We start from the raw sequence: 16,613 nt of genomic DNA on the forward strand, positions 1-16,613 counted from the left end.
ACCTCTTACTGCTCAAAACCGCCCAACCGCCAGGATTGTCAGCTCAGGTTGGGTTCTCGTAACGAGGTTACGAGCAAGTGGTCAGGGCAGGAATCCGTACAGGCCTCCTTTTTTTCCGGCTACCGCTTTATCCTAGAAAACCGGTTCTTCACTCACAAGGAATGAAAAAATAAATATGCTGAGCTGCGAGTCAGGGAGTAGCTCTCGACATCGCTTTGCGAACTGCTTATTTGCGCGCTGTCGCTGCCAGATTCAGACAATCTCGCCGTTTGAGCAGGAAGAGCCTTCTTTATTCTTCTTGCAGTGGCTGGACAGCATGTCTGGTTCTGTCATCAGCAGCTAGGTGCTGTTTATCACATCCGCTCCTACTGTGCGGTATTACTGATATCTCGAAATGTACACAGCGCAGTACGCATGCGGGAATTCGGAAATCTATTTGCTGTACCCGAGAGGCCTACATACCCATTAGTAATCGGCGAAGTTTGAAAAGCGACGATAAAAGAAATATGCGGATCGAATGCACATCTTCGAATCTATGGATATTGAAGCTTTGGTCGAGCGGTGTAACAAGTAACGGTTATGCGTGCAGCTGTGTTTGCCTTCATCCTATGCAAACGTGCAATATCATGCAATGTTTATGTTTATGCACCGTAAAGGTGACAACTTCATATCAATTGTCGCACATCGGCACATCCATGTAAATGCATTTAGGGCTTCTATTCCTTCTTTCACAGTGACACATAACCATTCTGAAGTGGCACATACCCTATGCCGAATGGTTGAACTAAAGAAAATTATGTAAATTGAGGAATTTCTTGAATAAGAACGTGTTATATTATTAAGCCGTCGTTGTGCCTTAGAGGTTGCTATGAACTGACTTATGGTCAGGCTTGCCGTCAGATTCTTCTGTTAGGCAAAAAAGAAGTGCATAAACAACACTGCTTTGTCGTTCAGTGCACGGAGAGTTCTACCGGTTGTTTCAGCGAACATTTTCAAAATTATTTTGTAAATTGATTGTGGCCGATAGCACAATTCTTGTCCATGAGCTCGTCTACTCGAAGGGGCGGACGGTACGTGCACGAAAAAATGAAATGCATCATCTATAAATTATCAAAAATCCAGTAATTATGTTTTTAACTAATTAATTGTGGCACGTAGTGGAATTTACAAATTACAGCCAGGGAGTTCGCAAGGCGGATCCACTAGGAAGGAATTCTCATGATGACACCTGTTTCGAGACATTAATTCCCGAAAATTCCGGAGAAGTGCAATGGCGTTCCAGTTACTTTTGTGCTTCAACGCAGGAAACGACGTTTTGTTAAGAAATTAAGTGGAAGGGCCGTGCATAATTTATCGCAAGTTTGAGGGCGCGTGTCTTATAAATGATGTCATCCACGCAATTCTTTTCAAGTGGATATGCCTTGCAGTCTCACCCGCTAGAATTTGTTAATTGATATATGTGTCATAAGGTAATTATTTAGATACTTAATTAGTGAATACTTGTTAATTAATTGATTATGTATTTTAGCTTATTGTGCAAGTAATGTCAGCTTCTTCGAGTAGATGAATTCATAAACTAGAACTGTGCCATCTGCCACCGGCAGTTTTCAAACAATTTTGAAAATGTGCTGAAATGCTCCGTATATGTCCGTCTAAGGGCAACTGCAATCGGCGCATATATTACCTTCGTGTATGTATGTATGTATGTATGTATGTATGTATGTATGTATGTATGTATGTATGTATGTATGTATGTATGTATGTATGTATGTATGTATGTATGTATGTATGTATGTATGTATGTATGTATGTATGTATGTATGTATGTATGTATGTATGTATGTATGTATGTATGTATGTATGTATGTATGTATGTATGTATGTATGTATGGTGGACTTCATTACTTCGAACACATGAAAAACTGACTGTGAACATTACGTGAATTAAGTCACTACAGATGAATAACCTGCCGAGGCAGGCATCATCTGAAAGAAACCCAAAGCAAATAATTCACAAATAAACTGATTACATTATTTACCTTTCCAGTCACAAATTTTACGGCACATGCTTATACTGAAAAGGGGAAGATAATCATCATAAGAGTCTATTTCCATGTTTCTGCATTTCAAAATGACCACGTATACAGAAATAACTGGTACCCAAATTATTTTTCGAATTCACGTCATTACTCACAACGATCCACGAGCGTTCCTCGTGTTTCGATCCTCTATGACGTGGGGCGGTGTAAAATTAAGTTTCAGTGTAGCACGCTATGAAGCGCTCTGTCTCACCGCCGATGTTGAAGTGATATGCATTCAATTGGGAGCTGCGCAAAAATTTTTCATTTGCATCAGCTTGTGGAAACAAGGAAGCGCAACAGCAGCTTCATGTTGTGCCATCCATCTACGTGGCAGATTTGTTTACCTGTTTACGTACCATGCCGGATGCGTAGTCAGGAGAACTGAACGAATAACTTCACGCTAGTTATTTCAGTCTACATGACCATATTGAAACGCAGAAATACGGAACTACACTTCCGTGACGATTTCCTTAAACTTTCCGACATAAACCTGTGTCGTAACGTTTGTAACCGGAAAGGCAAATAACGCAACATGTTTTAAATGCCTAAACATTTCTATGCTTACCCAACGAGACAACCACCCGTCCGAACGTCATTTAAGACGATCGTTTCCAATACAGAGCTCGCAGCAGCGATCGTCTTTACCTTCGTGCTGCCCGTCGCTTCAACCCGACCAAAGCGGCGAGGACACGGCGCTCACGGAGCTCTCAGAGCACGTCGCACTCGGCCCGTTTCGCAGATCGCTTTCAAGATAAGGGCTGCGCATCTCTCTTCGACACCAAGTAAGCGGCGACAACACTGTGCGCCAAGCTATCAGCAGCCGGCACTCTGTCGGAATCGCGGATCGCTTTCAAGCTACGGTCCGCGCGGCCGCGTCATGCACGGCAGCCACCGGAGTACGATTGATCATGGTTTATAATAGTTCCACGCGGTTGGATAAAGCGCTAAAGACCGATAACGGCTTATAATGATCGGAACGTCATCATCGCACCTGGCGCCGCCACCTGCAGTACCTTGCTTGCGTCATCAATTCACCTTGCGCTGCGGTCCGCAGCAGTTCGTGTCGTTGCAGCGCTCTCATTTATAGAGGTCGTACCAAGTTTCATAGCACTGATAATGACACTAGGCTGCGTGGAGATGAAAGAATGGCACAATGCTTACGCATACTTAGACAACTCCCAGAGGAGTTTCTGCGCGCATTTTTGTTAGCGAATTAATTGCTTTGGTTCTTCTAGAAGACGGTGACCTCGTGGGAAGGTAATTAATCTGTAGGGATGTCGAGTATCCGAGTATATGTCATACGTATTAAAAAAGAAGTGTACGGAGTGAAAAGAATGCGCAGACACCATTGTAAATGTAAGTGAATATAACGAACGAACGAACGAACGAACGAACGAACGAACGAACGAACGAACGAACGAACGAACGAACGAACGAACGAACGAACGAACGAACGAACGAACGAACGAACGAACGAACGAACGAACGGAACGGAACGAACGAACGAACGAACGAACGAACGAACGAACGAACGAACGAACGAACGAACGAACGAACGAACGAACGAACGAACGAACGAACGAACGAACGAACGAACGAACGAACGGTTTTTTTTTGCCGAGTCTGATTCCCGACCAACCATGAAAACGCGCGAAAGAGACAAAGAAAGCTATTTGCCTAAAAAAAAAAACACACACGCACAGACTGTACGTATATCTACATATATATCCAGCAGACCCGAAATCTGTGATATTGGGTTTGCTTGCTCGCCTTAGTTATCCAGTTTCTTGCGCTGTTTTGATTCTTAGCATCATGTACCAACGAGCTAAAGAGCGAGGCTCTCCTATAATGTTCGCCACACTAAACCCGGATGCTAGGCAAAGCAAGATTATCCTTAAAAGCACTTTTGACACAGTGACATACCTCTGATGCTCATATCTTTCTCTTCCTCATTGGGCTTGTCCGACTCATCGTCACTCATGCGTCTGGGAAAGAAGAAGAGCGGCACGGAGAACACGAGCTGGAGGAAGCCGAGAATGACGAAGCCCAGCCACCAGGCTCCTATCCACCGTGGGTCTTCGTCTGCGAATCCTGGGTTGTCTGGTTTGATACATAAAAAGAAAACACTCCAGTTCAAGGGTCATTGTTGTACACTTCAAGTACATCGAAAACCTTAAGTGGTCATTAATAAGTAATACCGTGGTTTGAAAAAACGCCTAATCCTGGAGGGGCTGATATTGCGGGAAAAACAAAACAATCAGAACTTGAACAATTATATATGTCGCCGGGCGAGAAAGCTTGTGAAAAAGATTGCGAAGCTGTGGTGTATAATACTGTGAAGTTAAGGTTGGAAATGCGCACTTCTGTGCTGAGAAAGAAAAGCACGCACGAATGCACAGAAAATAATATCAAAATTCTGTTCCGAATGCTGAACCAACTAACTTCTACCACTTGCTTGTTTTTTTGCGACCTGCGGTAACCTTATGACTTTGTAGCCTGTTTATGGCATCCGTGATAGCTAACGTGGGCTTTGTTGATTATCCTAAGGCCGTTTACTAGTGGAGTGGCTAACAAGCGACTTTTAGTGAAGTCGATTTGGTCACTACAATAATTTTTTTCAAGTGATCCCTTTTTGGGGTCTCAATATCAGTTTGAAGAAAGATGCCGGCACTCACAAAACGGATCTTCGTAGATTGCGAGAATGAGCGCTGAAATAATGAATCCCAGGCAGGGCCCGCAACCTCGAACGACAGTCATGATTGCTGTAAAAAAATTTCACATCACTGTTATGTGAATATTAGCATATCAAAGAAGGAAGTAAACACACAAAAAAGCTCAACTGCGACAAAGGTTGACCGATCTGAGCTATGTTAGTGCAGCTGTGCACTACCAGACATGATTTTTAATATTTTCTTAGAAAAAAATCCTATAAATGATAACTAAGTAGTTTCAGCCAGTAAAGCTCAACCACTCAAGCACTCTTAGAGCAGCACCCAAGATTGTGCTGCTCTGAGTAAAAGTACTTAAGATAGAACTTCTGAAAAGGCAGCGTTATTGTCTAATAATAATGTATGTATATTATGTTTTGTTATATGCCCAATATATATATACTATTTTAGTTCTTCTGTGACGCCCCCCTTACCTAATGCCTCATACGAGGCCTGTAAGGACATTTCAAATAAATAAATAAATAAATAAATTATTGCACCACGTTTAACACAGCGTTGGAAAGAAAGGGTAAATAATAAAGAGAAGCAGACTGTCAGTTTTGATGTGTGGGAGCTACTTTCACAGCGGCCTATATGTAGCTGGTGCTGGCGGAGCATGTTAGCTCGGCGCTCATTTTTCGAAACTCTCAACGTGGTATACTTTAGGTGGTCCTCTTAGGGAACCTTTAGGTAACATTATTTAGGCGCTAGAACCTCCGTAGTCGCAGGGCTCAATCTTTTCGGTCAAATGAGGCATTCGAAGAGGTCATATAAAATCACAGAGATGCGAGATATATTGTGGGACATCACAATTAAGGCTCACTATAAGTTCGTCGCCTGTCAAAAACACTTCTTATGAAGAGGGCGGGCAGGCGGGCAGGAGATTGCCGGCATCGTACCTGCACTGTGAGCCCACATCCCCTCACTCACTCACTCACTCACTCACTCACTCACTCACTCACTCACTCACTCACTCACTCACTCACTCACTCACTCACTCACTCACTCACTCACTCACTCACTCACTCACTCACTCACTCACTCACTCACTCACTCACTCACTCACTCACTCACTCACTCACTCAACCCTGACAATAGGTACTGTCATTACTCTCTCACCCATGTAGACAGCAGAGTGCTTCCTACTGACAAGCTCGTCGAGATAGGCCGTGCCGGCCGAGTAGTACACGGCAGTGCCAATGCCCGTGAGGAAGTTGCAGCTGACAAGAAGTAGCAGCGCGGGAAGCGTCTCGGTCTTGCGTGACTGAGCGCAATTGAGTTCCCCGAAGCGCCGATCTTCTTCCTGGTCGTGGCAGAAGTGGTTCAGGTCGGACTCGACCTCGGGGTCCGTCATGCTGAACGCCTCATCCGCCTTGCCGAACAACCAATAGGGTAGCGAGGCGAGTAGGCACGAGGCGCCCATGAGGACGGCAGCGACTCCCACCCATCTGTGGAAAAGAAGAAAGAACGCTTCACTGCATGACGATTTTAGTCCGAGTCGTCCATGCCTGCGGACGTGGTGCTTAACGGTGGCGGATTGGCAATGGGTCCCACCGCCCCATAGATGTGGTGGACGTGGCGCACTAGGAAGAGCCACAGAATCTGGTGAAGGTATTCGGGTGGTAAGGCTAAACGCGCGCCCAGGTGTAAGGCATGGACGGGGGGATGTTGGGTCGAGTGATAATGTGAGGAGAGGATGCGAAAGTAGTTTCCGCTTACGCAAGTGAAAACACATTTACCGCGTACCTTTAGAGTATGCCTTGGGCACAGGGCTTCTAGAACTACGATTAGGCGCGTGTTACCCCTAAGGTCGAATTCAAAAAAGCTTTTCGTTCGTAAGAGCTGTTTGCGTGCGTTCAGCATCGCGAATAACTGGGAATTTCTCTTACAAGCAATTCTTATTAATGAAATTTTCTCCTCTCTGCCGCTATGATGGCAGAGAGCAGTACTGCTGTGCAGCGATGTTGGCGTACGTGTACACGGCCTCATTGCAGGTATAGGCAGGCCAGATGATGCGATAGCAGCCGAGTAAGGTGCAAAAGCGCTGTCGTATTCTTGTGTCCTATTCATCAATTCACCCAAGGTACCAACTCACTATTCCTGGCTCCAAAAGAAAAGCTGGGGTGCTAAAATCTGTATTAAACAAGCAACGTTACGATTTATGCAGGAGGAACACAGCACCCGACCCCATGCTTATGCTGAAAGTCCTGTGAGATGTAATCGTTTCGCAGGAACAGTTTTCATATAAGTGGAGTCTGGGGAAATCAAGATCAAGACATCCTGTCTTGTTAGTTTTACAGGAGCGGAGCTCTATGTGGTTCGAGTGGCACTTGAGTTTATTATTCAGGAGCCAATTCATCGCTGGGCCATTATTTGTGACGGGAATGCAGCCCTCCAAAGTATACAGAGTTCAATGCGCAGTGGTTCTCATGAACAACTTTTGTCAGAGATACAACATTTACACAATCGAGCAACATAACATGGACACAATATATTTTATCTGTCGTTGCCGGTCCACTGCGGTGTCAGCGGAAACGATCACACCAACCAATCCGTCCATTGTGCGCATGTCAGTGACAGATATGTGTCAATTCCACTATCAAGTGCCGACGCAGCCGCTACACTTGGCTCGATGGCACGCGATAGAACATTGACCTTGGGGGAAGTCAACGAGTTTCATCAAGAGGTCGCCTACGTCCATTGACTCTTCGTGTGAAGAAATACCTACCGCCTGGTCTACCAAGGCGTGAAGAAACTGTTGTACCGGCTGTGGCTTGTTGTCGCGTTTTTAAGTCATACTTGCTCACAATTGGGTGGGCCGGCAGCCCTACCTGGGTCACTTGCGCGCCTGTGAAGAAAACATTTCACATCTTCTCTAGCATCTGCACAGCTTATAAACCGGAGAGGCAGTTCCTATGTACCGCGTTAGGGATATGGGGCAATCCGCCAATGTGGTCACAGCGGACATGCGCGCTAAAAGTCCTGTGTGTCCAACGTGCCTTCTCTCGTGTCGTGCGTTTCTTTGCACTAAAAACTGTTAACATGCAATACCAACTAGCCCACCAGTCTGTTTTGTCGATAAAGGAAACCAGAGTGCTAGCCTGCTTCCTACTATTTACGGGCCTGCGAGATGGACTGTGGTAGTGACTTGAGCCACTTTGGTTTTGTGCGCTGATTCCTGTTTGTTCCTGTTTGCGCGTAACAACGCCTCAACCAAACACCTCTCCCTTTCTGCTTTGTATACTACGCAGACAAACAGCAGTGATGCACGCAAAGTAACGTTTAACATCAACTCACCACTCTTGTGTTGGACAAAACGTTGAAGAAATTAAACATTCACCGTCAACATCACCACTAATTATCGTCGATCAAAGCAAACAGAACAGAAAGCTTCACTTACATGGATTCCCACAGTGCGTGGGATCTGCATAATTTTTAAATCTGCTTTCCATTTTCCTCCGGGTAGGGTAACAAACCGGACTTTTGCTCTAAACCTCCCTGCTTTAACTTTGTTTTTTTTACCCCTCTCCCTATAACGTAAGAACGTCCCTGTGAACATAGGTCCTGTTTTGTTGGCCCATGCCTTCCACACTTTGTTACTAAACAAGGCGCACGTCATGTAGCTTTTCCCCCCCAACATCATCGAATTAGACCTTACACGCAATGGTAGCCCTGCCCTCTCTTCCCTCCGTATACGCAGAATTAAGCACTTGCACTTCTTGGGCCAAAAATTGAATGTTTCAAGTAAGTATGTGCCCTTTGGCATGAACCTACCATTTTTGCTAATAGCATACTCAACATCGCAATTAGTTGCAATCTGCAATCGGCTCTTACGTCCAGTTGAAGCGAAAGAACCTTTTACCGAATAGCAGCCTTTTTTTCCTGACTTCGCTGCTTTTTTTTACCTACCTGAAATGATGAAAGCTACATATACAATGGTTGCAACGAATACACACGGTAGCACTCACCTAGGCCTGTGTCTTTTCGGGCTGTACGTGCCGATGAAGACACCCAGAAGGATGGGGCCGAAGTTGTCGGAGAAGAAGACAAAGCCCGCCGTGCGACTGCCGTAGGCAAACCGCCTTTCCAGCGTCGTGTTGATGCCGATGAGGTAGGAGTAGTAACAGCCTTGCAGGATTCCAAGCGCCGAGAAAGAGATCATGTAGCACACCGGTTTGGTGAAGAAGTCCAGGAACGCTTGCCACGTCCCTTTCTTCTCCGTTGGCTTGGAGCTGCCTCTCTGCTCCGTTGCTGGTGCCATGACTCAGCTGGCTTCGGAGGCGAGACGAGGACGGGACTCACGTTGTTGTTATCCTTATTATTTGTTGTTTCTCCAAATTCACGGCAGTTTCTTTGTCACATTCCCTTTATTGCACAGAGGCAATGATAGTGGCTGCACAGGGAACAATGAGGCGAAAAAAGAAAAGAAATGGTGAATGCTGATTACAGAAGGAAAAAGAAAATAAGTGGGGCTAACGGAACAATAAATCAACGGCGAAATTCATTGCACGCTTGCTTGATGTCTACATCCAGGAGCTGCGCATAGGAACTACAACAACTCAGGTTTCTTCAACGTTCGCTGAAATTTTATAGCGCAAGTGTTTTCAAGGTGCACAATCCGCGAGAGCCCGCGATTGTGCGAGAGTCCGCGAGAGTCCGGGATTCGTCAAGTGCAATACATGCATTATTGTTATGACGCATGTTGCAGCGAATTCATTAGGTCCTAAAAGTAACGCAGTGCAGATAAAGAGGTCGTTTTTTTCGATTACGCATTCTTCACGCAGGGTCTACAGAAATTTAAAAGTATCCAACAACATACTTGATTATATATTACTGCTGTATTTTGTATGTCATAAGTATGGTGCGCATGTCGTTGTTGTTGTATAATAGAAGCCAGTGAGAACTCAAAGTGTTTATTTTCAGCAAGAACCTTGAGACTGCAGTGTCATGTTTCTTATATGACTCCCGGAAATAGGACGCGAACAACTTTGCATTCCGCATAGCATATTGATGCAACGTTGTTGTGCTGTACGCTCAACAAAAGGCATGCGCCATTCCAATTCTTACAGTAACGAAGGTGGAGTCTCTCGAACCACCACAAGTGCGAAAACAAGAACAACTGAAATGCAATCGTCAGATTATGTGAGCCTTGTTTTTCTTTCTTTTTTTAGCAGGTCAGTGTTCTGGCATACTTACTGATACTGCATACTGTGAGCCATTCAGAAATTCATGTAGCGTACATTGCCCTATGACTGCATCATTTTCTGTTGGCCTGACATTTCTTTAGAGCTTCATGTGTCAAAACAACGTTGAGGAAGTGGTCGCTTATTCTGTTATCTCTTCTTACTTTTCTGGCTGTTTTGATTGGGAATATTCTTCTTTAATTGATCATTATTGTAATTTTGTTGCTTCAACTTTTGTTACTAAAGAGTCATGATTAAGCACTGTGGTATCAATATTTTTGTTATCTATTCCTTGATTTCAGCTCTATGGTAGTCTTCACCAAACCCGAGGAAGCTGAAATGAAGACTTTTCGATTTCTCGAGCTCGTATCGGGTGCGTACAGTTCCATCGAATTTAGAGTAGGAGCTTATAGCATTGGCCTGGCTTAGGCCTGCCATTGTCCAGCCACAAAAGCGTTTTTAGATAGTGCTTCAATGCACGGCGTCAGAGAGACACCCTTGAGCCGCAGTTTTGGCGCCTGAGGTCGAGGAAGTGCTAATGGACGCTCGTAGAAAAAAAGAAAAAGAAAGTAGTCAGACTTGCTCTGAAGAACAGAACATATCAGTGGTATATTCGGAGAACATTCTTGCTGCGGCGCCATGAATGTAAACTGTCCTTGGCAGGACGACTAGTGCCCTACGGTAGCCATTAGATGCACTTATGAAGACATTGTATCGCTTCAAAAGTGACTGTAAACATACCTCCCGCAAGGAACACTAAACGATGAAAGAGAGAAAGAGAGAGAGAGAGAAGGGAAGAAGGAAAGACAGGTAGGTTAAAAGATGAAAGAGCTTTCTACACACGACACCGTCCGCCCTAAGTGCTCGCGTCGACAAGTGTGTCAGTGGTCCAAGTACACATGTTGCGGTTAATGTCGCCAGATTGCATTGAGCGAGCGGAAGTGCGACTGAGATTGGGAAAATGGCGACTTGAGATGAAGTGGAGGGGGTGCTTGAAAGTGTCGATAGTGTCGATGAAGTATTTTAAATAAATATCTCGAGGGAACACGTTTTTAGTTACGCTAAGCACTAACCAACTAAATTACTTTTCGTGCACAATTGCCAACACCATGGTCGAAAACATGTGCACTTGAAGAATTAGAATCCATAAAAACACAAAATAGTGAAAACCACGAGAAAGCAGCACTGTTTGCGATAGAGTATTACACGATGAGTTAGAGACTTGCTACTTTTGACACGTGCAGAGACACAGGTGCGCAATTTCAATTCTTGTTAAATATTGCTTTTTTTCTACAGAATCCTCAAATATCTAAGATAGCGTCATCACATAGAGAGGCCTCCTTCCAAACTAAGTGTACGTTATTGCTTAAAAATATAAAACGCTGTTGATAATCATTATGCGCCAAGGCGTAAAGTCCGGGAGCGTGCAGGTCAAGGTAGGTGGCAAAGATGAAAACGTTTGGCTACATTCATCGCCTACATCAGAAAAAGAAGTAAGACAGAAACATAAAAAATACACGCGCACAATACACCTCCTGTCTAGAGTGAGCCCCGCTAGTCAAAATAGACGCCCTAATAAGTCAGTGGTGCAAACTCATTCGGCATTGCACTGAGATAGAACATGAACGGGCCATAAATATGATTAGCTTCAAACAGAAAAGTCACGATTGACAAAGCCAGAATGTCGAAGCTGTCAGCCACTATCTAAACGTGAAGCTAGTCAGCTCCTGAAGTCCTGCCAATACCTATATTTGTCTAAAGAGACGTCACCATTAGAAAGAACTCAGTGGCACACACACAAAAAAAAAATCTTCGCCCTTGGTTATCACTTGCGTCTCTTCTTGGTAAACCATTTGGCGCCTCAGAATGCTCACTTACATTATGGAGGTTCCAGTCGCGTCCATTCGAAGTACAGTCAGGGCGTTTCAACAGCGTAGTGGCGATTTCCACATCGATTATCTGAAGCCGAGATAGGCTATTGTGCCGTCTGCGGGGCATGGCGCACGGAAAAAAGAAAACAAGCTTGGCGTCCCAGTCGAAGCACTCCAGCAGAATGGGACATTTATCGGTTCACTCCCGCGATAAGACCGGTTGCTGTTGCTGCTGATCCGGTTTGACGCGCGTCGTTTCTCGTAGCGAGGCTTGATCGCTGTCACGTCAGCACGGCCGTTTAAAACAATGCGACTAAGAGCAATACAACCAATTTGATCTCACCGCAAATTGAAACTTTGGCAGCGCAGGCCACCGAGGGTTGCATGCGTATAGAGAGGCCACTGTATGCTTGAGGAGCTAGGCTAGATCACTTGTCGGGGAGACGAGGGCTACGTGCGAACAAAGGAGAATCCAAATGGTCTGCATGAAGAAAGAACACCCTTTCAGCAGCGCCTCTGTTATTGAACATTGCACAATCCGCTTCCTCGGTTACTGAAATGAGTAAGAGAAGGAGAACGGAGGACAAACCGCGCTGGTAACTCCAGCCGAACGGCAAGAATGAACTCTTCCGACAGTTTATCGCCGCTGTGCCTGGCTGACCCTGCGCAGTCTAATAATGCTAGCAGGCTTCATCACAGGGTCAACTAACAGAGCCATAATAGAAAGGTAACTTGGCTCCGCTAGTGACGTTTATTACGGTACAAACCGCACTGCGCCTGCATTTAACCATCTTCGAGCCTTCGAGTGCTGTGTAGCGACCCTGGCACCGCATTCAATGCTGTATTCGTGTATTCGTGCTGTTTGACAGGCCTGCTGCGCGCTCTCTATTACCAGCCGCTACATGCAAGAAACGCGCCAGGCGCTCTTGTGTTTTAGATTTACATCACCAGGAGGCGCTAGTGTCGCTGCGAGGCCGATTCGCGCGATGTGCAGGTAGCCTACAAAACTCCTGTCTCTTTTTCCCTCTTGCTTTATGAGCACGTTAGCCGCCACAAAATGAACGTAAATAAACATGAACAAAACGAACGAATAAATAAATGAAATGAATTCATTGCATGATGATGGTAATGATGATGACCTCAGGGACAATGGCACATGCCCATTACAGACGAACGGCCAAAATTGGATAAAGAAAATTTGAAAGGTCGTGAATTTAACTTAAGTCTAAAAGAAGAGGAACAAGAAAGATTAGAATCGTCAAATAACTAAAAACAATATCGTGGCTCCAGCAGAGCAAAATAATCTTGCAGATTATTCGCGCTTGGTGAGCGATTCTACTAAAATGCGGGTTCTTTGACTTGGCACGGTTTATTTTCACCCGACGAAATATAAAGGCAGCAACGGAACTTTCTATAGCATAGATGACAAAACCTGTCTGTCGGCTCCAATTTAAACACAACAATGCATAACGTTGTGACTGTGCGAATATTCTTCTTGTTGTTGCACCTCGGATGCTGTAAACTATGTGAGGTGCTGTAAGTGAATAACAGGCAGCCTAAAGCACAAACATCCTGGCAGGCAGTTCATGCCCAAAATCTTGAGCTCGAATAAGATACACTGATGCGGCGCTTGCAGCTTAAATGAGACATCTTAAAAGCTCGAAATGCTGTGCAGAATATTTCCGGCAAACTGTAGAAATGACGGGGAGGACATTGTACAACTCGCTTTCAGAAATTTTAGATACCGAGACTTGTGCGCGCTGTTATTGGAGATGAATCGTACAACTATTATTAAAGAAACATAAGAAAGTCGCAGTTTAGCCCGAAAGGCGAAGCATCGACTGCGATAGCATATTAGTAGACAACTATACAAAGTAAGGATATCAGCCATTTAAACTTGGAAACATTCGCTTACTAAGTAAATTAACAAGCACAATGTCAGCGCGCACAGGCAAAAATGAACACATCACACTCGATGACCGACCCTCGCTGTCAGAACGCTGGCGTGGGGAAGCGCGGCAGCAGCAGCGAGCGAAGTGACCTTCCTGCTGTCTATCGCTTGAACGCAAATTGAGCGGCGAGAACACAGCATTCACAGAGGTATCAGCCGTCTGCAGATCGCTTTCATAATAGGGCGCGCGCGACCGTGCGCTCCTGCGCAAAGTACGCCGTTGCTACCGGAGTAGAACGCTTCCCCCTCCCTCCCTCTCGCGCGCGAGATTGAGCCGCGATCATCGTTTCCTCTTGCGTGCGGTCGCGAAATACGCGGCCTCCGGAGAACCTGAGGTACCGTTCACCTGAAGAGTATTGCAGTGTATTTCTATAGTTCCGAAGTGACAACTAGGGCGTAGTTTATGTAACATATTTGGTTTCCCCAGATTTATCAGTCAGAGTGCATGTGTCGGCCTAATTTTCTTTCAGTGAAATCACGGAATTTTCCCATCTTCCAGTAAGTTATCTTTAGTTAGCCTTCTCCTTTTCATGCCTGCTTGATTGTAAATGATATTATTGGACTAAGGAGCCAATAGGGACCTGGATCTTACGGTTTTGTGTCCCTTCGGCGTTGCCAGGAGTAAATGAAATCCTAGAACTGTGATTTCCTGATGACGTCCCAGAGGCTGTCTAGTGTCTTTACGGCGAAGCTGTTAGCCTTTAATTGGTCGGAATTTTTCATGGCGAGCTCACAAAAAAAGAACAGCAGCTGGAAAAGGGGTTTGTTTTTGAGTTTCGGCATAACAGAATTATATTTTCTCGTATATTTGAATTACAATTCAATGCTATTATATCTGTCGGTTGCGCGTAAGCCGTATTTCAAGAATTTTCTGACACATTTTACTTTGAGAAATTGAATTAGTTCAATAACGCACTTGCGCCAGGCGGAGGGCCCCAAAACAAAGGCCTGCTGGTAGGCTTAGTGTTTGACTTTCTGAGCAACAGAATTATGTTTTCTCATATATTGGAATTACACTCAGGTGCTATCACACATGCAGGTTGTGTTAAAGTCATACTTCCCGTGTTTTCCGACGCAATTTACTTTCAAACATTCATTTAGTTCAATAAGGCACTTGCGCTTGTCGGACGGCCTAGAAGAACGAGGATGCATGCTGTACTTCCGCACACGTGCGCGTGACGTACGTTGTTTGTGGCGGTGGTGCTTGTGTAACGCCGTCAAACGTCAGCTGTGAGGTGGTAGTACTTTGTCTGACGTCCACATCAGCTTCGCCGTACATCCGCTTTCACAGAGTGGAATGGAACGAATTTATTTTTTAGCTTCGGCGGCTGCCCCACGGAGTAGATCCCCTCCCGGAAGGTATGCGGTCGTTGCTCCACGTGGAAAACTTTGAGAACCTGGTAGCGAATAACACCAAGGCCCGAGCACTCCCACATGTGGAGCTCAAAGTTTGCTTGTTCTATACTGGGACGGGGAACCATGGACACCTCTTGTCCGGGTTTGTGCTTACTTGTGCTCGTCTTGCGTTCTGTCTGCGACGTCTGTCGTGCTTTGCCGATGTTAGTTCATGGGCTTTCTCTTCTAGGCTATAACCGTGGACACCTCTTGTCCGGGTTTGTGCTTACTTGTGCTCGTCTTGCATTCTGTCTGCGACGTCTGTCGTGCTTTGCCGATGTTAGTTCATGGGCTTTCTCTTCTAGGCTATAACCGTAGATACCTCTTGTCCGGGTTTGTGCGCACTTGTGCTCGTCTTGCGTTCTGTCTGCGACGTCTGTCGTGCTTTGCCGATGTTAGTTCATGGGCTTTCTCTTCAAGGCTATAACCGTGGACACCTCTTGTCCGGGTTTGTGCGCACTTGTGCTCGTCTTGCGTTCTGTCTGCGACGTCTGTCGTGCTTTGGCGATGTTAGTTCATGGGCTTTCTCTTCTAGGCTATAACGCCTTTATGGTGCTTCTGTCCTTAGTTTGCTTGTTATATTACGTATACGGTGCAAATCCTTCACGGGTATCGCTTACAATATGTAAAAGAAATAAAAAAACAGTAATGAGTCGTCATCCCTTGATGAGTACAATGCTTTTCGACAGTGACATAACATGTATAAAGCCAATATTTAAAAGCAGAACCAGATAAAATTCTTGCGCCGAGTGATAACGTTTAGCATTTGTTAGCCGGTGAAAAGCGGTCGCCGTAGAAAGACAAACAAGCACACGTGTAAATATTGCTGATTTGTAGCGAAGAAACTTAGCCTTACTGAGTCTCTAACATGACGGCTATGGACATGAGTCTAGGTTGAAGGCAGCGGCCATTGTTTTACTGAGTTTTTAGAGAATGGAGAGCAGCTCAAGGTGCTCGATATAGCTGCGACCTCTTTGTTTACATTTGCGCATGTGCCAATAAAGAACTATTTTTGTTTACAACCTAGATTTAGGGGTCAGTAAATATAATCGTCATGAAACAACCTCGGTAACATGATGCATAGATCAGGCTTCCCATAAGACCGCCTAGGCATGTGACAACAAGGTTGAGCTTAATGTGACAATTAGGAGCAATATAAGTATAGTTTCAAGAGAAAAGTGTATAACAGCTGTGTCTTACCAGTACTCACCTACGGGGCAGAAACCTGGAGGCTTACGAAAAGGGTTCTACGTAAATTGAGGACGACGCAACGAGCTATGGAAAGAAGAATGATAGGTGTAACGTTAAGGGGTGAGAAGAGAGCAGATTGGGTGAGGGAACAAACGCGAGTTAATGACACCTTAGTTGAAATCAAGAAAAATAAATGGGGGCCTGGGCAGGGCATGTAAGCAGGAGGGAAGATA

At 45.1% G+C, this 16,613-nt stretch overlaps 1 protein-coding gene across 4 annotated transcripts in view; it reads right to left on the bottom strand.

Annotated features, from left to right (window-relative positions):
* The window catches only part of LOC142585532 (solute carrier organic anion transporter family member 74D-like), a 28,425-nt gene that overhangs the window by 8,688 nt on the left and 3,124 nt on the right, over positions 1-16,613 (bottom strand). Inside the window, exons 2-6 of one of the 4 annotated variants that reach the window (XM_075696348.1) lie at positions 16,400-16,464; positions 8,758-9,182; positions 5,909-6,237; positions 4,757-4,843; positions 4,005-4,181 (exon numbers count right to left, since the gene is read on the bottom strand). In XM_075696348.1, coding sequence (XP_075552463.1) covers positions 4,005-4,181; positions 4,757-4,843; positions 5,909-6,237; positions 8,758-9,050 — 886 coding nt within the window. In that variant the 5' untranslated portion in view covers positions 9,051-9,182; positions 16,400-16,464. Of the gene's footprint in view, positions 1-4,004; positions 4,182-4,756; positions 4,844-5,908; positions 6,238-8,757; positions 9,183-11,850; positions 11,938-16,389; positions 16,465-16,613 lie in introns of those variants that run through there. The other 3 variants (XM_075696347.1, XM_075696346.1, XM_075696345.1) reach the window with 3 other exon arrangements.

The sequence above is a fragment of the Dermacentor variabilis genome, chromosome 6 (assembly GCF_050947875.1).
Source record: "Dermacentor variabilis isolate Ectoservices chromosome 6, ASM5094787v1, whole genome shotgun sequence".
Classification (NCBI taxonomy): Eukaryota; Metazoa; Arthropoda; class Arachnida; order Ixodida; family Ixodidae; genus Dermacentor; species Dermacentor variabilis.